This window comes from Pongo abelii, chromosome 10 (genome assembly GCF_028885655.2).
Source record: "Pongo abelii isolate AG06213 chromosome 10, NHGRI_mPonAbe1-v2.0_pri, whole genome shotgun sequence".
NCBI lineage: Eukaryota > Metazoa > Chordata > Mammalia > Primates > Hominidae > Pongo > Pongo abelii.
Genome location: NC_071995.2, coordinates 49,274,304 through 49,298,317, shown reverse-complemented (window position 1 = coordinate 49,298,317; position 24,014 = coordinate 49,274,304). Strand labels below are relative to the sequence as shown.

At 42.2% G+C, this 24,014-nt stretch overlaps 1 protein-coding gene across 3 annotated transcripts in view; it reads right to left on the bottom strand.

Annotated features, from left to right (window-relative positions):
• Positions 1-1,360: 1,360 nt before the first annotated feature.
• The window catches only part of SLC4A8 (solute carrier family 4 member 8), a 90,719-nt gene continuing 68,065 nt past the window's right edge, over positions 1,361-24,014 (bottom strand). For 2 of the 3 annotated variants that reach the window (XM_002823244.5, XM_054527245.1), the window contains 5 exons: positions 22,750-22,923; positions 20,745-20,882; positions 13,027-13,118; positions 11,211-11,306; positions 1,361-9,717 (listed from right to left, as the gene is read on the bottom strand). In XM_002823244.5, the coding sequence (XP_002823290.1) occupies positions 9,705-9,717; positions 11,211-11,306; positions 13,027-13,118; positions 20,745-20,882; positions 22,750-22,923 (513 nt within the window). In that variant the 3' untranslated portion in view covers positions 1,361-9,704. Of the gene's footprint in view, positions 9,718-11,210; positions 11,307-11,386; positions 11,618-13,026; positions 13,119-20,744; positions 20,883-22,749; positions 22,924-24,014 lie in introns of those variants that run through there. The other variant, XM_054527242.2, reaches the window with a different exon arrangement.

The window sequence follows — 24,014 nt, the reverse complement described above, 5'->3', positions numbered from 1 at the left end:
ACTGGCAGTCACTTTGGAACATGTAATCACTCGCAACTCCTGCCTATCCTTTGCTAACAGAACCCTGATTTTGTACAAGTATTAGAGCAGCAAAATGGTTACAGAAGATGGGCCCAACCCCACAGGATGCGTCTAATGGGTTCAAACCAAACATGATAATCCCATCCCCCTTTTCCCATCTTAGAGATGAGTATGTTATTCAGTTCTAACCAACGACATAGGAGGAAGGTGGCCTTTTGGGAAAGATTTTCCCCTTTTTAGAGAGAGAATGGGGGAAGCTAGAAAACCCTCTCACCCTATCTGCGTTTGGAAGTTATGCTGCAGATGTGACACCTGGGGCTTCAGGAGCCATCTGGTGACTATGAGGGGAAAACCCAAGAGAACTGCAGAGAAGCTGACCAGAGCCCTGATAGGATTATTGCTGAATTAACCAACCCAGGAATCACCTAGTTCCAAATTTTTTATTGCTTACTATGTGCTTACCATGAGCCAGGTGCTGTTGTAAGCACTTTTCTCATATCAATTAATGGAATCCTTAACAACCCTGAGTGTGAAAATGATACATGTCATCTCTCTGCACTTGTACCCCAGCCCCTCCACAGTCCAAGGCATCAGAACTGGCTCTGTTTCCTGCAGGAGCAGCCTTCCCATACCCTACTCAATGCAATCTAAGCATGTCTCTCTGTGAGACAAAGTGTATGATGTGTGTACTGTTGGGGTAAAGAATAGCCAAAAGATAGCAAAAGGCCTCAGAACTAGTGAGCTCTCTGTAGGCCACAGGCTGTGCTGGCACTGGCTGTGTAATAAATGTCCACACAGTGCCACATGTTCAGGACGTTCTCAGTGGGTGCCTTTCTTGGCACTCAATAAAGCTGCTGCTGGGCTCCCTCACCCTTTCCTTTCATCCCCTCACTGGCCGCTCTACTCTCCCTCCATTGCTTCCCTCCCCTCCTCTTCTCTAAGTCTCCAACAATGGGATATCAGAGGAAGAGAAACACAACATGCCTCCCCCACCCAAATAAGCCAACTCTGGCATGACCGTAGATTTTTAAAATCTGAATTTCTAGGCAGCAGAGTCCCTAAATATTAACAAGTACTCTCATCAGCCTGTTGTATCTTCAGAATGAGCTTTCTTTTCAGGCTGTCCTGTTCCACCAACATAAGCTTAGCCATCCCATGAGAGAGGCCCTGACAGCCTCCTTCATGCTCTGCACCAGGGAGATGCACATATCCCTCCTAGGCACTCTCAGCAGTCACCACACCTTTCTTCCCCCATCTTCACACTCTCATTCACACACTCTGAAATTGGTCAGCATTGGCTCAGACCCTTCATTTGGACTCAAAGAACACCACAGGTGCAAACAGTTTACACAGACTTTATTTTTCACCCATTGAGGTGAGCACACAAAAATCTGGGCAGGCAGAGGTCTATGAGATGCAGTGTCACAATTACCCGCCCTGGTTCACAGACACAGACCATGAGACTCAGTGGTGAGGGAAAGGGGTCTTGTTCTTACCACAAATTGCTATGGGATTATCACAATGACACATTTATTCCTGGTTCTATTTACATCATGGAGTGTGGAGAGGGTACATTTCTTACACTAAAAATATATACTTTGGAATCTCTAAAACAAAAAAATATCTCTATCTCTACATGAGACCCACTAGAAAGAAGAACATAGAAAACAAGGGAAATGTACCAGCACCTCGAGTTGTCTCCTTCCGAGGGAAGGTTGCTCTGTTCTCCACCTGACACCATTAGCTTGGAAGGGCAGCTAAATCTAACCAATCAGACAGACAGACACAGATAAACAAGAGGGAGGCTTTATGATCCTGGAGGACTGAATATAGGAGAAAGGAAGGAGGAGGAGGATTTTGGCCTCTTCTACAAAAGGAGTAATTGCACAATCAGTTTGGTGCTTCTGTTTCCAGCATTATTGCACATGTGAAAAGCCTGCATGTTGAAGTCAATCGCAAACCTGCTAAGCGAAGCCCAAGCTCCGCTGATTTCTGCTGGGCTCAGAAAAGTGCCATGGGTGGGTTCTCTCTCTCAAGAAATATTAATGCCATCAGCTAGAAGAAAAAGTTCTGTATTCTCCAATGCTGAAACTGGGTTAGGTTTAAGAAAAATGCTATTCCTTTTCTCTTCAGAAGGATCAGAAACCATTCCCTTCCCTTTGAGCACAGAATCTCCTAAAAGAATTATGCCTATGGATGAATCATTCCACTTTCTGAATTTCCCTATTGAAAAGGTTCACATAACACTCCTTTCCTCTTTTCACACTTCAAGCAGTAATATAGTTCCTTTACATCTCTTTTGGTTATGAATATTACCCTCCTTTCTGATGAAAAGATGTTAACTGACTCAACTGCCCATTCTCTATAATTAATATTAAGAGACCAAGGGAACCAAGAATCATAAAGGATAGGCTTAGTAGAAAATCATTTCTATTTGGCTTTGAAATGTGCTTTTCTGCTTACACTGAAATACGGATGAAATTGAAGGCTTGAGAATTCTTAGTCCCTCACCCTAAACAGGGGAAATAACCATAAAGTCCCCTTTCAAAAAAGCCCCAGGACTGTCCAACTCCTCACCATTCTCACCACCCCCAGCTGGTGGTGGTTTTAGGACCTCTGACCAAGAACTTCTTTCCTCCAAAGAACTTGACAGACTGAGGAAAAGGCAGAAAAGAGAGGTGAAAGGGGTGCTTGAAAAAGCCGAGACAGTGAAGGAGGGAGGAACTTGGACAATGTCTCATTTGGCCATTTCGGGTCTGCTCAAAGGAATTCTACCTAATGGGAGGCCCAACACCTATGACCAGAAGAAAGTCAAAAGAGCTGAGAGGTTCAGTGCAAGGTTCCTGGATGCCCTGCTAGGATGTGGCTTGGAAACCTGAGAAGTTCAAGGAAAATCCAGGAACAAACTGGCAAAGACAACTGTTTAAAGTCCTGGAAGGAGGTGCTGACTTCTTTACAAAATAAATTTAGAGAAGCTGATAAAGTGACAGAGAGAATATATTGATAGCATTTCTGATGCTCGTTGAAAACGCCAGGGGCTCTGGGGCCAAGCCTGCTCCTATGCTTCAGGAAAACTCGAGACTCAGAACATGGACATTGAAATCAACAGAGAAGATGCAGGGAGAATTACGGATTCCTTTACTAAGAGGGAAGTCTGGAGAGTTGAGTGGGTAGAAAATAAAGTAGGACTAAGAACTATGTTTTTTGGACAAACAGAAACTACAGATTCCCCAAGCCAGAAATTTCTTGAAGGTCACAGCTATCATAGTCTGAGATATCAACCAAGCCTGGGACTTAGCACACACCAGAATTTTATAAAACATTTATGATTAATTTAAAAGCCAATCACTGGCCGGGCGCAGTGGCTCTAGCCTGTAATCCCAGCACTTTGGGAGGCCAAGGCGGGTGGATCATGAGGTCAAGAGATCAAGACCATCCTGGCCAACATGGTGAAACCCCGTCTCTACTAAAAATATAAAAATTAGCTGGGCATGGTGGTGCGTGCCTATAGTCCCTGCTACTTGGGAGGCTGAGGCAGGAGAATCACTTGAAGCCAGGAGGCAGAGGTTGCAGTGAGCTGAGATTGTGCCATTGCACTCCAGCCTGGCGACAAAGCAACAGAGCGAGACTCCGTCTCAAAAACAAAAAACAAAAAACAAAAGCCAATCACATCCCAGACAAAGAGAAACAGTGACTCTTCACAGTCTTTTGGAAATATATGGTTTACTACCCCACTACCCCAAATCCAGGTCTCTACACATAAAGAGATGGGGACAGGGGCTGTATGTGGAAAGATCACATCTCTTGGCAATCTTGTCTTCAGAAGTTGGAAGTCACATCTAGCCACAAAGAGCCAGGCTGTTTTCTGCAACCAAACATATTTGGCAATTTCACAGTATATTTCTGCTGGTCTTCACCTTCTCTCCAGACCTACCCTTCCCTAAAAGTTATGGCTAGCAAGTAATCCACTCACTTAGTAAGTCCAGTTCTTTTCATTTAGAGCTAAGATCCCACCCACCATCATTTTCTCAAATCTCTGGCCTCCCTCCCTTCCTACCTCTATACCACAAGCTCATCAGGGCATTGGTCTGCCAACACTCAAACTGTTTCTGAAATCTCCCATTGTCATAAAAGAGGTGCACCACTTCCCTGGCCCAAGCAAATGTGGGTGTGGAAATCACCTAACTACCTGCCTTGCTTTCCACTCCTAAATTTGTTTCTCCTTCATGCTGAGTTTAAACATCTTTTCCCATAGACGAATCTGTATTTGTTCTCAAACTACTCTTTTCAGAGAAGTCTGAAATGGGAACCCCCTAGATGGGAGAATGGCCATATTTTTTTAATGTCCCTCCAGATAGGTACACAAAGACTAGTAGTAACAATGAAATCTTATGGCTACACTCTCATTTGTCAACATACACACATGCAAATGCACATGCGCGCACACACTCACACACCCACACACACACTGCTGCTGCTTCACCTCTACTCATTTCCTACCCCAAACACTGCCCACCTTGACTCTTTCACCACAGTCACCAGCCACAGACCTAAGCAAGAAAGCAGCCAGGACTCGGGTTGAGTGTTTGGTGGAAGTTGGACAAGAGGAGGGAGTAAGAGTAGGGAATGGTTCCTACCACAGAGATGAAGCAGAAATGAGGCTGGCTATTGTTTGAGAAAAATTTAATGGCCTAAAAGGGTTGGCATGGCCTTCAAAAGTAACTAACAGACCCGGCCAAAGGAAACCAAGAGAGGTCCCCGCAAGATATGGAGCACACGTCAGTTTCCATATCCTTTGGGGAAAGCCTCCTACTTATTCCAGCGCAAGTCACAGGTGCCACGCCCCTTACAGCAGAGGGCCATATTCCAGCCTTGTTAATACTGTACAGTGATAACGTGTGGCACCACCATACCAAATTAACAATGTGCACAATGATTGTGTCCAGCATCATATCATCACTATGGCAACCTGTTGATAATGTAAGCCAACCTGACAGAAGGTCTGTAAGCTGGTTACCAGCGGGATATGGAACAGACATATGCAAAATTCCAACAATCCAGGATGACCCACCTCACAGGCTTCGATTATATCATGCAACGCTACATACTCTTAGTGCTCTTTACAGAGATTTGAGAGACAACACCTATGCAAGGGCTGTTGCAACAGATGTAATACATTCAAAGCTGCTGCAGGAATCAGTGGCACACATATCAATTACCCACAGCTTGGTGTTTCTGCCTATGTTGCAAGAAAGGTGGGATACCCTGGTGTCATAAAACCCTGATTGGAATACTGTCTGAAAAAGTTGGAGGATCTGGACAACCACTAATGGTTCAGGTTCATCAAGTGGCCCATGAGTCACAGATGACAACACTTGTGACGATAAATAACTTCCTTAAAGATTTCGAGGCCAGGGGCAGTGGCTCACGCCTGTAATCCCAGCACTCTGGGAGGCCGAGGTGGGTGGATCACCTGAAGCCAGGAGTTTCAGACCAGCCTGGCCAACATAGTGAAACCTCGTCTCTACTAAAATACAAAAATTAGCTGGGCATGGTGGTGCGCACCTGTAATCCTAGCTACTCGGGAGGCTGAGGCAGGAGAATCACTTGAACCCAGGAGGCAGAGGTTGCAGTGAGATGAGATCGCACCACTGCACTCCAGCCTGGGCGACAGAGTGAGACTTTGTCTCAAAAACAAAAAAAAATATTATGACTCCACACTCATTTTGATTCCAGGAGTAACTGATGAAATCCCCAAATTCAGAGATGCTTGGAGATCCCTTGAGAAAGCTATCAGTCCCATGTGGTTTCCCTATGTGAAGGCAATTTGCCATCCAGATGCTGTGAAAATCACCACAACAGCCTTGCCTTGCCTCCGCAGCACCATACCATGCCTCAGAAACAAGCTCCACCATGAGAAATTACCACCAAGGAAAACCAATTCCAGAGGAATTCCTGAAACTAAGCTCAAGGATGCATCTGCTGAAAGCTCAGACAGGTTGGCCAATCAACATTCACAGATGAACAATGGGAAATCCTGCAATCACGTGGACTGACCCATGAAGTCGTCCAGGCAACTACTGGAGACGAAAAAAAGAAGAAGAGAATCACCATCATCTGCAACAGGTGACAGTCCATAGGCACCCGTGGATTTTAAAAAAATTGAACCTCACAAAGAGATCCAACAATCAGCTAATGAGTCAAAGGCCACAACCAGTATCCAGTGAGAAGCAATGTCAGACCACGAGGATGACAGGAAATCACCACGTCCAAAAGGACTGGACTAGACAAAACCACCCATGCCCCGTGAGCACTTGCCGTTAAGAGATCCTGGTGCCATCTCTTTCTCTAGCCACATAGGAGGAGGGCTGCACTTCCAAGACAGTTTCAACTGAAGAGGTTACTCTTAAAGTCTCTCGCATGAAAAGAAAGAGAGGGGGCAATGTTGAGTCTGATGTCAGTAGTGAACTGGCTGAAACACTAGATTGATCTTGCATCTTATAGACGGCAAGTTTGATACAGTGTACTTGGCCTTGGACACATTGGCAAGCATAATTGAGAAAAAAATTCAAGATCCTTGATGGAAAGGTCGAGAAACTTCAAACTGATATATCATTCATGCATTTGAGAGCCATCAAGGAATACCTCCTATTGGGAAGTTTTTTTTTGTTTTGTTTTTGTTTTTTTTTTTTCTGAAATGGAGTCTTGCTCTGTCGCCCAGGCTGGAGTGCAGTGGCAGGATCTCGGCTCACTGCAAGCTCTGCCTCCCGGGTTCACGCCATTCTCCTGCCTCAGCTTCCCGAGTAGCTGGGACTACAGGCGCCCGCCACCACGCCCAGCTAATTTTTTTGTATTTTTAGTAGAGACGGGGTTTCACCGTGTTAGCCAGGATGGTCTCAATCTCCTGACCTCGTGATCCGCCCGTCTTGGCCTCCCAAAGTGCTGGGATTACAGGCGTGAGCCACCGTGCCCGGCCGGGAAGTTTTATCCTGCATCACTTGCAGGGATATCAGACCCTCCTCCAGCTGTCCTCGTACCAGCTGTGCAGGCTGCTGGAACCACTGTTGGGACCTACAATCCCTAGAGTGACTGGTAACCACCATGCACAAAGGTGAACTGCAACTGTACGGAGGCAACCGAGCACCACACCCACAGAGCCAGGATCATCCAACCCATTCGCCCAACCCCAACCATCACCTCATGGCAAAACCACCCAAATTCCTTCCCATCTTCACTCACAATCTCCCCCATGGAGTTCGCCCCAACAACATACCAAATCATATTTTTTTTTAAAAGTAGCTAACATTCCTAAGGCGCAGTGATCCGGGAGGGTCTAGCTCGAGAAGTACCCTAAAGTGCACAGGTGGTCCTGTACCTGCACTACACAGAGTTAATGAAGGCTCCTCCCCTCAAGCAGTCAAGGCAGCACAAGACATCCGTGTGTTAGGAGAGGCATTTTTCTGAGTGATACTCTCACCCAGTTTTGATACACTCCTTACAGCTGTGCTGAGGCTAGGGAAAGAGGTGAAATGGTCATCAACCTCCCCACACAGAGGTGGCAGGAAAAGATGGGAGGGGCAAGATAGAGCAAGAAAGGGGAGATGTTCTCAGGGAACAATGAAGATGAAAAAGTGGCAAGCTCAAGGAGGCAGCCAGAGAGGGACAAGGGAAAAGTCTGCAAGAAAGCTTATCCTCCGGATGGGCTGCCTTTTAATTCTTCCCAATTAGGTAGGTAAATGAGTACAATTACTACAGTTATCCTAAAGTGCTAAAATGTGAAGCTTTGGCTCATGAAGATTTTAATGCCCATATAGGTTCTAAGAAGCATGACCTATCCTGTCTGCACCATATATATATGAAAGGAAGCTAAGGCTGTGCCCAAAACAGCCTTGTGATAGAAATGAGACAAACCAGGAACAATACCCATGATTCAAAGGAACATCATTTTAATATCTGAAAGTAGCATAATGTTCAGCCAATAGGCATTGGTACAACCATACATACTGCTTGTTTACAGCAGGCATCCCTTCTGAGTGGCTGGTATCTGTCCTGTACCAGTTGTTAAAATATTTTGAAAATCATCTCTGTATTAAAATAATTGTGGCCCTATGAGATAGGGAATATGAAATAAATGAAGGATTCCTTTAACATCAAAGGTCTTTAGAGTAAGACTAGAATACATTAGTATATTTTAAAAGTCTAAGGAATGCAAAATTCAATAAAGTAATATAGCCAACCCTTCACCTAAGAAAGAAAAACACATCGGGGAACTTCCCACTGTACAAAGATTTTCCAGGATGGAAAACTAACATGATAGAATTATCTGGGTGCTAATGGGCTTGCTAGTTACATTCTGTGCACAAAGGAAGGAGAGGTTTATAAGGACTGGATCCCAAATACTTTACATTCATTGCAACATAGAAGAGAAGAGAAAAACTATAAATGTAGTTTTAAATTAAATACCAAAACTAATTTCACCACTTACAGTTCATTTCCGAGAGTGACTTTTTGCATCTGAGAGCCAGAATGTCTGTCAACCAAAAGAAATCCACGATGATGAAGAAACCACATGGGTGAAGGTGATTTTTGTTCATTGAACTGATGATCGTTCACTACTAAGGCAGCTAAGGAGACAGTACGTAAGCACTTGGATCTCGCCAGGATGGAATTGGAATGTATCCTCAAGAGACAGCAGCAAGAAGTTGAAGAGTCCCGCAAAATGGCCAATAAAAACATCATATCCTCCTTTCTATTCACAAACAACTATTATCAAATCTTTCCCAGATATCTAGAAAGCAGACACTATGACAAATCTTCAGGCTAGGAAGTCCTTCCTGGTATCTAAACTAATTCCTTCTGTTGCAATCTAAACTCAATCTCTTACTCTATCCTCAATGAAAACCAAGAGACGCTGCTCACCCTCACTTACTGTTGATTTTCCCTGGATCCCTTTCCTATCTAAGCGACACAACTCAAATGTCCCTTCTTGGCTCTTGTATCATCCAAGATTCTTGCCAGTTATGAAGGCTGCTGCTAGGGAGTGATGGAGATGCACCCAGGTCAGAGGCATCTTCCTGGCTGTGGTGGCAGGCACTGCCAATGCCCAGATCATGGATCTTCCTGGTAGCTGACCTCCTGACAACCTCTGGGTCTGACCAGCATCCCCCAGGGGAGGTAATCAAACCAAGGCCCAGGGCTGCCTAGGAGCCTGCAGACACTAAGAGCACTGGAGAGCCAGAGAGGATGTCCTCTCTGTTCCCCTCCTACTCCCCACTCCGTCCTTTAGGAAGAGGGGCCTCACTGAAGGACTCCTCAGTGGCAGAATGAATCCATATGGCTTGGCAGGCCAGCAGAGAATTTCAGAGAAAACGTCTGGAAAATGGGAAGTTAGGTCTTCAATGGTGGCCGTTCTAAAGAGAAAAAGAAGGAAGAGGAGAAGAACCAACAGGAGGTGGCCTTCTGCTTCCACATTCACATCTGGTGACTGGCTTCTGGTATGGGGATAGCTGGATGCCCTCCAATGCACACCAAGAATAACTGAATGCTTCGGCATGGCTTTGAGATGACCAAGGACAGGGCCAGACTTGGTCTTGCTTCTTCTCTGAGAGACTCACCATTTTCTCTGTAACCAGAACTTCCCTGAGGCACCACACGGCCCAAATCTTCCATCCCAGCAAAGACTCTTAGTTGAAGAGACTGAATAAAAGTGTTACAATTAGACAAAAAGGGAACATATGATTCATTCCTCCTTTTAACACAATACTTTGAAGATGTCACCACAATTTGGATCTGGCTATATTTTAAGTTCATTTACAAGTAGACTAGTTCTCAACTAAAAATAACCATGTGCGTTATACATTTTGACAGCTGCCTGGATTTTCCTCCGAAGGAAACAAGATTCTATATTTCACTCACATTCAACAGAGATTCATTTTAACCCATTCGATGAAGACATAAATCACCACTACCACCCACTGGTGGCTGTGACTTTTCAGAGCACTTCAATTTCTCCTCAGAGCAGCCTCAGGAGTGGGGCAGTTAGTTATTATTATCTCCATTTTCCTGCTGAGTAAACTGAACACCAGAAACAGTGGTCTGCCAAGTTATACAAGGAATTAATCGAAGAACCAGGTCTCCTAATTCCTAGCTTTTTTTTTTTAACTAGAAAAGTTGACTTTAAGAAGGCCTCAGATTTTGTCTTCAGTTATTTACTTATATTTAAATGGTATTTGGACTAAATTATTCAAGAAATTTTGGCAATAGCCTACCTCAATGCAGGCAAAAATGCCTCAAGTTCTTCCATTTTCTTCATTAACCTGATTAAGGTTGATCTATGCTATTAGCAAATGATATACAGTATTTGGTTTCAAAACAGAAAAACAGTTACGGCTGGGTACAGTGGCCCACACCTGTAATCCCAGCACTTTGGGAGGCCAAGGTAGGAGGATCGCTTGAGTCCAGGAGTTCCAGACCAGCCTGGGCAACACAGTAAATCCTCATCTCTATAAAAATACAAAAGTTAGCTGGCAGGGGTGGCATGCACCTGTACTCCCAGCTACTTGGAAGGCTGAGGCAGAAGGATTGCTTGAGCCCGGATGGCAGAGATTACAGTGAGCTGAGATTGTGCCATTGCACTCCAGCCTGGGAGACAGAGACTGACCGTCTCAAAAAAACAAAAAAAGAAAAAAAGGAAAAGAAAAAAAAGAAAAAAAACCATTTACAATTTAATTTAATATTTCAAAAATCTTTACTTGTTGTTAGTTCTCATTATGTAACAAGTTAAAAAGGTTAAAGAATGTATCAGTACTATCAACACTATCTGAATATTTTAGCAATTTTCTACTTTGTGTGGTTGCAGTAACCAGAGACATGCCCTTTAGATTCTGAAATAAGAACTAGAAAGAGGATTAAGGGAAATAAACACGCAAAGCAAATTTATATGCCAAAATAATCCCTTCCTGACCTTGGACCTGTGTAAACGGGCTGCTTAAAACACCCTGACCAAATATTTAGAAAACATTTTTACTTTTTTAAGGCTTATAGCTATTCTTATGTGGTTAGCGGCAGTTCCTGGAAGTGCTATTTATTACACAAATTCCATTTTACAACTAAAACACGTTTTACCTTCAATATTGCCATTGTCAAAAGCCAGAAATAAATAAAATATCAGATGTTACAGTTCTCTTTACCTCTTTTCCTTTGCATTTCCAGAATTCATACTGAGAGCTTTCCAAACTGTAGTTTTAGGCATTTCATCAGATATATTAATCTCAGAGGGGTCACATCTGAAATCAATGATTAGGACAGTGAATGTCAGACATACAAGTAAAATACATACTACAGTCTATAATGATCACTGTCCTACCAGAAGGGAGAAGATGGGGTTTCAGACCATGCAGCCAACAGCTCTCAGGAACTCTGGGAACAAGATGGATTCTGATCTTTCTTCTGCAGCCACTGAGGTCGGAATGGGAAGAGGCAAGGTGGCCCATGAGGTGGTGCTGAAAGCTGGGCTGGTGTGCCAGGTGGCAGCCAGTCCTGCCCCCACAACTGTGCACTCCTCCGAAGGGCCTCACTGGAGATGCTGCTGACAACGCTATGATATCAACAGTGTAGCATCAGGAACTACCACTTACTGAGCACTTGCTGTATGCCAGGCATTTTCATTCATTTTCCCATTTAAACAGCCAAATCTCTTCTATTCATAGTTCACAAAGGACTTTCCTAATATCTTAACTATCATAGCAACAGAGATTATTAACATCCTCATTTTGAAGGTGCAGAAATGAAAGCTCTCAGAGCTAAGTGACTATCCAAGGTCAAACAACAGCAAGTAGAGAATCAAGACCTTGAACCCAGCCCTTGGTTTCCTAGAAACAGAATAGTTTGACGTTTTCTGCAAGCCAGATTATCTCCTTCTAAAATGCCAAGAGAGGAGGCAGCATCCTGTTACAGGGGAAACATTGTTCCTACTTTGCCACCAGATGTATCAAGCTCATGGCTCCTTCCACAACAACATGTAGAAAGTTTATTAAGAACCAAGACTATTATTAAGAAAAAGACTGTCCTAATTTCCCCCACAGTATAAACCAAAACCAACTCAATGATTCAGCAGTAAATTCTTCAGAATCTCAATGACCCAGATATCCTGCTCTCTTCCTTTGCTCTGCTCCCTCTTGACCTCTAGGTTTTTCAGCTTATGGTACCTAGAGGTACACAAGTGCTATGTGTACCTCTTCCAATTCAGAAACAAGATGCCAGGAGTAAAACCATGAATGGACCAATTTAGCATCCTGTCATTTGTGGTGAGCAATAGGTTTGATAGAGAAAGGGGCTAAAATCATTGGCAGAAGTAAGGAATTTTCATGATCCCAGTTCAATTCTCCCTTGCTCCCAGAACTACAGATGCCACAAGCCAGGCTAACACTGACTATTTCTGCCTATCCCCAAAAGCTTGCCCAAGCATTGGATTTCATGCCTACTAGGCTGAGAACTCTCTGGAAATAAAGACCACATCCTTTTCATCTTTGGAAGGTGGCAAAGAAAGGCAGAAGGAGCACTGGTTTGAGGAATAGAAGACGACCAGGGTTTGAATCCTAATCTTCCTATTCAGCTACATTGTAACTTTGGATAAATTACCCAAAACTCTCTAAGACTTAGTTTCTTCACTTATACAAATGTGGATAGTGATATTCATATGAGTACAGGTTAACTGACAACACATAAGTAAACCCTCTAGCACAATCCCAGCACAAAGGAGGCACTCAGTACATTGGCTTTCTTACCTCTCTTCTTGTGATTCCCATAACCTGATATAGTGCCTGGTACATAGCAGGTATTCAATAAACAATGAGATGGAAAACGTATTTTCACAGGATGGAACTGGGAGGCTGAATGTTTAGCTCTTTATGCTAGCAGCTGCATTTGTGACACCACCACCACCACAAAGCCAGAACACTTAGAGAATAACCCAAAAGTAAACTCCTTGGTGTTTGGAAGTTTTACCTGCAACTGATGTTCTTTCCAGGACTACTTAGTAACTTCCTGCTCTCTAAGGGAAACTTGTCTCCCCCAATTTCTAACATTTTCTCGGCCTCCTGGAAGAAAAAGAAACATTATTATATCTTGGACCAAGTAAGACCATAAGTTCACCAGCCCATTCTTCTACCACAATTTCTACCTAATTTCATTGTGCATTTATTATAAAGAATATAATTAGGTTCTTTTATAGACTTGAGTTACCACAAAATGAGAGACAATCAGATATTTATACATGTGGAATGGCATTCAAAAAAGAAAAAAAGAAAATGTCAATCTGAATAAACCTCTAGATCTAATGACCAATTTACTACAAATATAGCAGACAGAAGAACATTTTAAATGACACCAAGGGACACATTTAGCAAAATCTAAATGGTGAAAAGCCTAGAGGTCAAAGACTCTGTTTCTTCAACTTTAAAAAAATGGAAAGGGAACCCCTAAAAAGATTTAAGACAGATATCAACCAATTGCAATATATGACTCTTCTTTGGATGCTAATTCAAATAAACAAATTATTAACAATAAGAAGGCTTTTCTTTCTACCTTTGTAGGTTTAAAATAATCAATAAGGTAGGCCGGGCATGGTGGCTCACGCCTGTAATCCTAGCACTTTGGGAGGCCGAGGCGGGCAGATCCTGAAGTCAGGAGATCGAGACCATCCTGGCTAACACGGTGAAACCTCGTTTCTATTAAAAATATAAAAAATTAGCTGGGTGTGGTGGTGGGCGCCTGTAGTCCCAGCTGAGACGGAGAATGATGTGAACCCGGGAGGCGGAGGTTGCAATGAGCCGAGATTGCGCCACTGTACTCCAGCCTGGGCAACAGAGTGAGACTCCATCTCAGAAAAAAATAAAAATAAAAAAATAATAATAATAATCCATAAGGTAAAAGATCTCTACGAAGAGAACTACAAAACACTGCTGAAAGAGGTCAGGCTGGCTGGGTGCGGTGGCTCACGCCTGTAATCCCAGCACTTTGGGAGGCCGAGGTGGGCAGATCACGAGGTCAGGAGATTGAGACCATCCTGGCTAACACAGTGAAACCCCGTCTCTACTAAAAATACAAAAAATTAGCTGGGCGAGGTGGCGGGTGCCTGTAGTCCCAGCTACTCGGAAGGCTGAGGCAGGAGAATGGCGTGAACCTGGGAGGCAGAGCTTGCAGTGAGCCAAGATGGTGCCACTGCACTCCAGCCTGGGGGACGACAGAGCGAGACTCTGTCTCAAAAAAATAAAAATTAGTCCGGCGTGGTGGTGCATGCCTGTAGTTCCAGCTACTAGGGAGGCTGAGGCAGGAGAATCGCTTGAACCTGGGAGGCGGAGGTTGCAGAGAGCTGAGATCACACCACTGCACTCCACAACCATGCCAACGTCTGTTACTTTTTGACTTTTTAATAATAGTCATTCTGACTGATGTGAAATGGAGTCTCTTTGTGGTTCTGATTTGCATCTCTGATGATACATGATGTTGACCAGTTTTTAACACCACTGAACTCCAGCCTGGGCGACAGAGCGAGACTCCATCTCAAAAAAAAAAAAAAAAGAGGTCAGGCACAGTGGCTCATGCCTTAATCCCAGCACTTTGGGAGGCCAAGGCAGGCAGATCACTTGAGGTCAGGAGTTCGAGACCAGACTGGTCAACATGGCAAAACCTCGTCTCTACTAAAAATACAAAAATTAGCCCAGGTGTGATGGCAGTCACCTGTAATCCCAGCTACTCAGGAGGCTGAGGTAGGAGAATCACTCGAACCCAGGAGCAGGAGGTTGTAGTGAGCTGAAATCATGCCATTGCCCTCCAGCCTTGGCGACAGAGCAAGACTCTGTCTCAAAACAAACAAACAAACAAAAAACACACTGCTGAAAGAAATCAGAGATGATTCCTTTTTCAGAGAATCATTTCTAATCTGACTTCTTTTTCAGAGAATCATCTCTGATTTCTTTCAGCAATGTTTTGTAGTTCTACCTGTAGAGAGCGCTTTCATGTTTTTGATTAGGTGTATTACTAGGTATTTCATTTTCTTTGTGGCTACTGTAGTTAGGATTGTGCTCTTGGTTTGACTCTCAGCCTGGGTGTTATTGGTGCATAGAACTGAAAGGGCAAAGGATATGAACAGACACTTCTTAAAAGAAGAAATACAAGTGGTCAACAAACATATTAAAAACTGGTCAACATCATGCATCATCAGAGATGCGAATCAGAACCACAAAGAGACTCCATTTCACATCAGTCAGAATGACTATTATTAAAAAGTCAAAAAATAACAGACGTTGGCATGGTTGTGGAGAAAACTGAACACTTCTACACTGTTGGTGGGAATGCAAATTAGTTCAGCCCCTGTTGAAAGCAGTTTGGAGTTTTCTCAAAGAACTAAAAATAGAACTAGCATTAGACCCAACAATCCCATTACTTGGTATATACCCAAAGGAAAATAAATTGTTCTGTCAAAAAGACATCTGCACTCATATATTTATTGCAGCACTATTAACATTAGCAAAGAAATGGAATCAACCCAGGTGCCCATCAATGGTGGATTGAATAAAGAAACTGTAGTATGTATATACCATGAAATACTACGCAGCCATAAAGAGAACAAAACTATGTCCTTTGCAGCAACATGGATGCAGCTGGAGGCCAGTACCCTAAGTGAACTGACGCAGGAACAAAAAACCAAATAATGCATGTTCTCATTTATAAGTGGAGGCTAAACATTGGGTACACATGGACACAAAGATGGGAACAAAAAACACTGGGGACTCCAAAAGGTGGAAGGCAGGGGAGGGGTTGGAAAACTACCTATCGGGTACTATGTTCACTACTTGGGTGACAGGATCATTAGAAGCCCAAAGCTCAGCATAACTCAGTACACCCATGTAACAAGCCTGCACATGCCCTGAATCTAAAATAACTTTTTTTAGAAATCCATAATAAAATGTTTTCTTAGAAAATAATCCGGCCGGGCACGGTGGCTCACGCCTGTAATCCCAGCACTTTGGGAGGCCAAGGCGGGTGGATCACGAGGTGAGGAGATCGAGACCATCCTGGCTAACACGGTGAAATCCGGTCTCTACTAAAAATATACCTAATGCTAAATGATGAGTTAATGGGTGCAGCACACCAACATGGCACATGTATACATATGTAATAAACCTGCATGTTGTGCACATGTACCCTAAAACTTAAAGTATAATAATAATAAAAATAAAGGAAGAAATAAAGAAATAAAGAAAAAAAAAATAAGCCAGGCGCAGTGGCGGGAGCCTGTAATCCCGGCTACTCGGGAGGCTGAGGCAGGAGAATGGCGTGAACCCAGGAGGCGGAACTTGCAGTGAGCCGAGATCACGCCACTGCACTCCGGCCTGGGCCAAAGAGCGAGACTCCGTCTCAAAAAAAAAAAAAAAGAAAAGAATCCCACTAATTTAAAGAAAATAATTACAGAGAAAAAACTATCTGTACAAAGATGTTTAAAGTAATATAAAACAACTTAAATTTTTAACAAAGGAAAAATATTTAAATATGAGATAATACTATAGAACATTATACATCCATTTAAAAAATATGATCATGATACAAATAGAAACATGAAAGTGTCTTATGAAATCAGGTTGAGGGGAAAAATCAGAATATATATGTGCTATATATATAAATACAAATTCACAATTATATAATTATCATAGTTATATGAAAACTATGTTAAAAAATTGAAAACAACATAAAGAAAAGAACATGAATGTTGGCTATGAGGTGGAGAAATTTGGGGGTCAAGTCTTTATCTTTTTCTTTTATTTCATTTAGCTTTTAAAATAATTTTATAAAGTAACACGTGTTAACAAATATGTACTTACTTCAGGAATTTTGGAAAATAAGGAATATAATGTCTACCAGCCATCTCAAACTTAACATCCAAAGGAGATCTCTTGATTTTCCTCCTAAACCTGCTGTTCTCCTTGGTCTTCCCCATCTTAATAAATAGCACAACCATTCATTCAGTTGTTCAGTCCAAAAATCTAAGAGTCATACTTGATTCCTCTTTCACCCATGCCCACCATCATTAGCAAAACCCGTCAGCTCTATCTTCAAAATAAGTACCCAATTCAGCCACTTCCATCACCTCTACGTTAGCATAAGCCACCCTCCCCTGTTGCCTGAGCTGCTGCCAGCCTCGTAGCTGGTCTTCCTGCTACCACTCTGTCCCTTACAGTCTTACTGGCTTTCTTGGTGTTCCTGAAACACACCAAGCTCATTCCTCCTCAAGACCTTTGCATTTTCTGTACCCCTGCCCTGGAATGTTCTTACTCCCAGATACTCTCATAATTTGCTTCTCACTTTACTCAGGTCTCTACTCAGATGTCTCCTCAGAAGTCATCTCTAATCATCCTAAATAAAGTAACTCCCTCACTCCCTACCTTCTTAAAACATATCACTACCTAAAATTATATATATGTATGTGTGTGTGTGTGTGTAGAATTATAGCACTATAACCAAGAAAACAAATATAGACTTGTTTGCTTATTGACAGTGTCTCCTCCAAGAGAATGTAAGCTCCATGGGGTCAGTCAGGGACTCTCTCTGTCCTGTATACTACTGTATCTGGAACAGTGACCAACGGAGTAAGGATTCAATAAATATGGTGGAAGGAAATTAATCAAAAAAATGTATAATCTTACCAACTAGAGAAACATAGAGAAACACAATAAACATTTTGGTGTATTTTCTTCCAATCTTTTTCATGTGTGTGAGGGGTGCACGCATGCACGTGTGTGTGTGTACGGTATGTGTATATGTATATGTTTTAGTAAAAGTGAGATTCTTTGACAGTCTTACTGTATGCTCCATTTTATATTCTCTATGTTTTTCACATAAAATGTCAGAAACATGTCCACATATCTTTTTTATTTTTATTTTTTTGAGACAAAGTCTTGTTCTTTCGCCCAGGCTGGAGTGCAGTGGCATGATCTCAGCTCACTACAACCTCTGCCTCCCGGGTTCAAGTGATTCTCCTGTCTCAGCCTCCTGAGTAGCTGGGATTATAGGCATGCACCAACATACTTGGCTAACTTTTTTGTATTTTTAGTAAAGACAGGGTTTTACCACGTTGGCCAGGTCTCAAACTCCTGACCTCAGGTGATCTGCCTGCCTCAGCCTCCCAAAGCACTGGGATTACAGGCGTGAGCCACCACATCCAGCCTCTTTTTTTTTTTTTTTTTTTTTTGAGACAGGATCTCTCTCTGTCGCCCAGGCTGGAGTGCAGTGGTGTTATCTCGGCTCACTGCAATATCCGCCTCCCAGATTCAAGCGATCCTCCTGCCTCAGCCTCCCGAGTAGCTGCGACTACAGCACACATCATTGAGAATCATTACAAAATACTTATCATCATTAAGTATTTTTTAAAACTTTATTTTTAGACCGGGCACGGTGGCTCACGCCTGTAATCCCAGCACTTTGGGAGGCTGAGGAGGGTGGATCACAAGGTCAAGAGATTAAGACCATCCTAGCCAACATGGTGAAACCCCGCCTCTACTAAAAATACAAAAATTAGCCGGGCATGGTGGCACGCGCCTGTAGTCCCAGCTACTCAGGAGACTGAGGCAGGAGAATCGCTTGAACCCGGGAGGCAGAGGTTGCAGTGAGCTGAGATCACGCCACTGCACTCCAGTCTGGAGACAGAGCGAGACTCTGTCTCAAAAAAAATTTTTTTTAACTGTTGTGCAATATTCCATTGTAATATATTTACTCTAATTTTCTTTTCTTCTTTATGTCACCACAATTAAAATATTTTGTCTACATTGCTAATTATATCCTTAGGATAAATTTAAAAATTAGAGTTGCTGGGCCAAAGGGCATATACATTTTTAAGACTCTAAGGTTAAACTGCCCTCTAAAGAGATTTATGCAACTTATATTACCTTTTTTTTTTTTTTTTTTTGAGACAAAGTCTCACTCTGTCGCCCAGGCTGGAGTGGAGTGGCGCAATCTCGGCTCACTGCAACCTCTGCCTCCTGGGTTCAAGTGATTCTTGTGCCTCAGCCTCCCGAATAGCTAGGATTACAGGCGCCTGCCACCACGCCCAGCTAATTTTTGTATTTTTAGTACAGACAGGGTTTCACCATGTTGGCCCGGCTGGTCCCAAATTCCTGACCTCAGGTGATCCAACAACCTCGGCCTCCCAAAGTGCTGGGATTATAGGCATGAGCCACCGCGCCCAGCCTATATTACTATTTTTAGTGTATGAGAAGGCAATTTCAATTACAGTCTTGCCAACACTTGTTTTTATCTTTTAAAAATCTTTGCCAATTCGACAAGTAAAAAAAGTATTCTCCTTGTTTAAATTTTCATTTTTTTATTTTTTAATATTTATTTTCATTTCGTAAAATCCAGATGCTGCACTATCATTTCTTTATTAGTGAGAATGAAATTTTTGTCAGAAGGCAACTGGCCATTTGTACTTCTTTTTTGCAAATTATATATGTCCATTGCTCATTTCAATTTCATATTATTCTTATTAATTTATAAGAATTATTTGAATAGTAAGGATATTAACACATCTCAACTTATCTGTTATTTTAAAATTTTGTTTAGAGTTTTGGATGCCTGAAAGCATCATATTTTATGTAGTGAATTCTATCAATATTCTCTTTAAAGTTTTCTTCCATTGACTTTATATTTTATAATTGTTGAAGCTTATTTAGAAATACAAGATTTTTAAAGTTCAAGATATTAGGGGAAAAAAAAGTCTTCTTTTTTGTTTTTCTTGAGATAGGATCTCACTCAGCCTAGGCTGGAGTGCAGTGGCATGATCACAGCTCGCTGCAGCCTCAACCTCCTGGGCTCAAGGTATCCTCCCACCTCAGCCTCCCAAGTAGCTGACTACAGGTATGTGCCACCACATCCAGCTAATTCTTTTGATTTCTTTTCTTTTCTTTTCTTTTTTTTTTTTTTTTTTTTTTTTTTGTAGAGACAGGGTCTCATTATGTTGCCTAGGCTAGTCTCAAACTCCTGGCCTCAAGTAATCCTCCAGCCTCAACTCCCAAAGCCCTGGAATTACAGGGATAATCCATTGTGCCTGGCCTAAAAAAAGTCTTTTAAAAGTTTTTTCAAAGGACACTATTTTAGGCACTAACTGTATTTAGAAACACTTCTGAGCTCACTCATTTCTTGGTCTGGTATTTTCATTTTGCTACACATTCTTTCTTTGCATATATAGGCCATTTTTTGAGGGTCCATTGTGTAGATGACAAGATGCCAAGTACTGAGGGAAATGAAAAAAGACAAAGTCCTATGCAAGTTATCTTTGCATGGTGCCAACCACAGCACCATTTGCAATTAGACACATTACAAACATTCTAGGAAATAATGGGTCTTACGTATTTGTCAAATTAGACCTTTTGAAAGAATGTGAGCCATTGAATCTGCTAATAAGGGCATATTGTAGGTTCACATTCTAGGTATAAGCCTGGTGAGTAGATTGTAAACAAAGGAAAAAATAACTGGTTGTCAAACCCAAAAATGAAGAACAGACAGAAGCAATAATCCCTAATCCATTCTTAGCTGAGAACATCTTTGAGGGTAATCTTCCCAGCTCCTAAATATAACCCTCGGGATTCCAGACATGCTGACTTTTCACATGGCCCTTCCTATGTTCTGTAATTTGAGGCCCCCAGGTATACAGTTGGTGCAAGGACTATGACCTCTTCCTCCTTGGCCTTCTTTTTGGCATCATCCAACTTCTTCTTTTTGCTTTCAGGCATGAGATCATCTAACCAGCTTAGCTCTCGCTTAGAGAAACAGAGATCCATGACTTTCCTGACAAAGACCAAGGCCAAAACCTGAAGAAAAATAAAAAAAAAAAAAGTGAATGAAAGCGACTAATTTCCTTCCTGGACTTAAAAGCAAAGCCTTATTTTCACAGCAGACTAGGTCATTTCAAGCAAAATCAAACTCATAATAATCCTAACAGTCACCATTTATTGAATGCTTTCTTTGTGCCAGGTAACATATGTTACTTACAGTATTTTAACTATCATAACAGCTCTACAACTTAGAGAGCAGCTAACTGGATTCTGTCATTGAAAAGATGAGCTCATCATCTGCAGATGGCTAGGGGTCAGCAGGAAGGCTACAGGACAGCAGGTGGGTAGAAAGCCTCTGCTGGAGCTGGGCCATGGTGGGACCAGCCACAGCCACCCAAGCATTCCTCACAGTGGGATGATGGGTTCTCTTAGAAGATCATCTTTATTCCCTCTGATCCTTTGCCTATACATTCCCCTACCCAAATCCTTGCTTTGGGCCTGCATCATTTGTCTCTAGTGGTTTTTGTCTCTGCCCTCTGGCCTGGCCTGACACTCACTTTATAAATGAGGAAACTGAGGCCCAGAGAGAGAAAGTGACTTGCCTAAAATCTGACAGCTGATTTTCCCAATAAAGGTATGTCCAGGGCATCCCAATTGCTGCTCCACTTTCTTTCCATGAGGGCCATTTTAGCCAAAGGAAAACAAAGAATTAATCCTGCCTGGGTGGACTGGTGTTCATCAGCTATAATTGGTGACTGGACAAGGAATGAGGCAAATCAGGCTTATTAAATTCAAGTACATTTCTCTCTAATTTAGTGACTACTTTCCTAATACATCTGGAATTGATAGGATCTCTTCTAGGAGTTCCCAGTAATCTGCTATTTATTTAACCCATGAACATAACACATGAATACAAACCCTTATATGTAGTCTGACAAAATTGAGAAACCCACCAGGAGGGTGTGGATCTAGAGGATTAGAAAAAAATTAAAGATATAATTTCCATATGATCCAGCAATTCCACTCCTGGCATATACCCCAAAGAATTGAAAACAGAGACACAAACAGATATTTGTACACCCATATTTACAACAGTATCATCGACAGGTGAATGGATAAACAAAATGTAGTATTTACATACAGTGGGATACTATTCAATCTTAAAAAGGAAAGAAATTCTGACACATGCTACAACATGGATGAACCTTGAAGACATTAGGCTAAATGAAATTAGCCAGTCACAAGCTGGGCGCAGTGGCTCATGTCTGTAATCCCAGCACTTTGGGAGGCTGAGGCCGGTGGATCACCTGAGGTCAAGAGTTTGAGACCAGCCTGGCCAACACAGTGAAACCCCGTCTCTACTAAAAAAAATACAAAAAATTAGCTGGGTATGGTGGCAGGCATCTGTAATCCCAGCTATTAGGGAGGCTGAGGCAGGAGAATCGCTTGAACCTGGGAGGTGGAGGTCACAGTGAGCCGAGATCATGCCATTGCACTCCAGCCTGGGTAACAAGACTGAAACTCCATCTCAAAAAAAAAAAAAAAAAAAAAGAATAAGAAAGAAAGAAAAGAAATTAGCCAGTCACAAAAGGACAAATTATGTGATTCACTTATATGATGTACCTAGAATAATCAAATACATAGAGACAGAAAGTAGAATGGTGGTTGCCAGGGGCTGAGGGTATGGGAGAATGGAGATTTAGTGTTTAATAGGTGCAGAGTTTCAGCTTTGCAAGATGTAAAAAGTTCCAGAGCTGGAGGGTGGTAATGGCTCCACAGCAATGTGAATGTACTTAATGCCACTCAACTGTACACTTAAAAATGGTAAATTTTAAAGTTATAATATTTTACCATGAAAAAATAACAATGATAAGAAGAATTTATTTTTTAAAAACCACCTCACCATCATTGGGAAAACAATGGCAGCTGGAGATGCCTTGATGACCCAGAGCAGGACGAGACAGGTCAACTGGATGAGGGTGAAGAGGTGCACTTTGCGCAGCGGCACATGCCGCAGGTAGATGAAATCTGGCTGGTGCTTTGCGGGCATCCCAAAGAGCTTTAGACGATCAAAGAACTGAAAGGAAGGAACTGGCATTTATTTTCAGGAGGGCACTCTGGGTCAAAAGCTTTGTTAGACCCATTCATATCTCTTACATCACCTGCTCTGAAAGGTAGGTAACACCATTTCCTCTGGACAGAAATGGAAACTGAGACTTTAAAAGACCAGGCAATTTGGCCAAGGTTATTAAGTGGCAAAGTCAAAATTTGAAACCATCTTTTCTAATTCTAGGTTCAAACTTCTTTCTCTTATCCCACTCTGTGGCTCCTAAGAGAGCTTTTTCTCAGGGAGCGTTGAAAACAAAATAAACCAATTACATCTTTTTGCTTATTATCAAAACCAAATCTCTTACTTGTTTTAGGAGTTTGGAGCTATTCATTGATTATTTATAGTGAAAAGATAAAATAAAACCTCATAACATCCTAGATATATAAAAAATGATCATCCTTACAATAAGGAAAAAAGAGAACCAGAGATTAAATAACCTGCCCAAGTTCATAGTAGAACTCAGTATGTAAGAATGGCCGTGGGACATTCCATTCAAACAAAGAATAATCAGCCTAAGTTATTATATTATCTGGAATACCCAAGTTATCAATGATAAGCTCCTGATTCTTCTTTTTGAAAAACTTAGAGCAATAGTTGATGGATGGAAAAATGCAGAGTATAACAAGAAGTGACATCTCCTTACCAGGAGCAACTCCCACTATTCCCCTATCTCTTCTGCCAATGAACCCTCTCCCAAAGTTAAACACCCCATTTTTATACTTTAGCCTGGCACTAACCTAGATCTGTCCATGAGTGAAAGCCAATTTGGTTCTTGATCAACCTTTCAGATCCAAGTTTACTAGCACCTGGCAAAGCACCTAATGTTTAATACATGCCAAAAAAATTGTCTGTTGAATAATTAATGAAAGACTGGAGCCATGACATCAAGCCAGACCACCCTGGAAGTCTCTGTACTCTCCTGCCAACATGGCTGTTTTTCTCCCTGTATCCAAATACATATCTAAAATAGCCTAAGGGGCAAGACTAGGAAATAATTTTCTCAAGAACTGGTTGTGCTTCTCTTGGGGAGCTGTCCCTCCCTGGACAGGACATGCAAA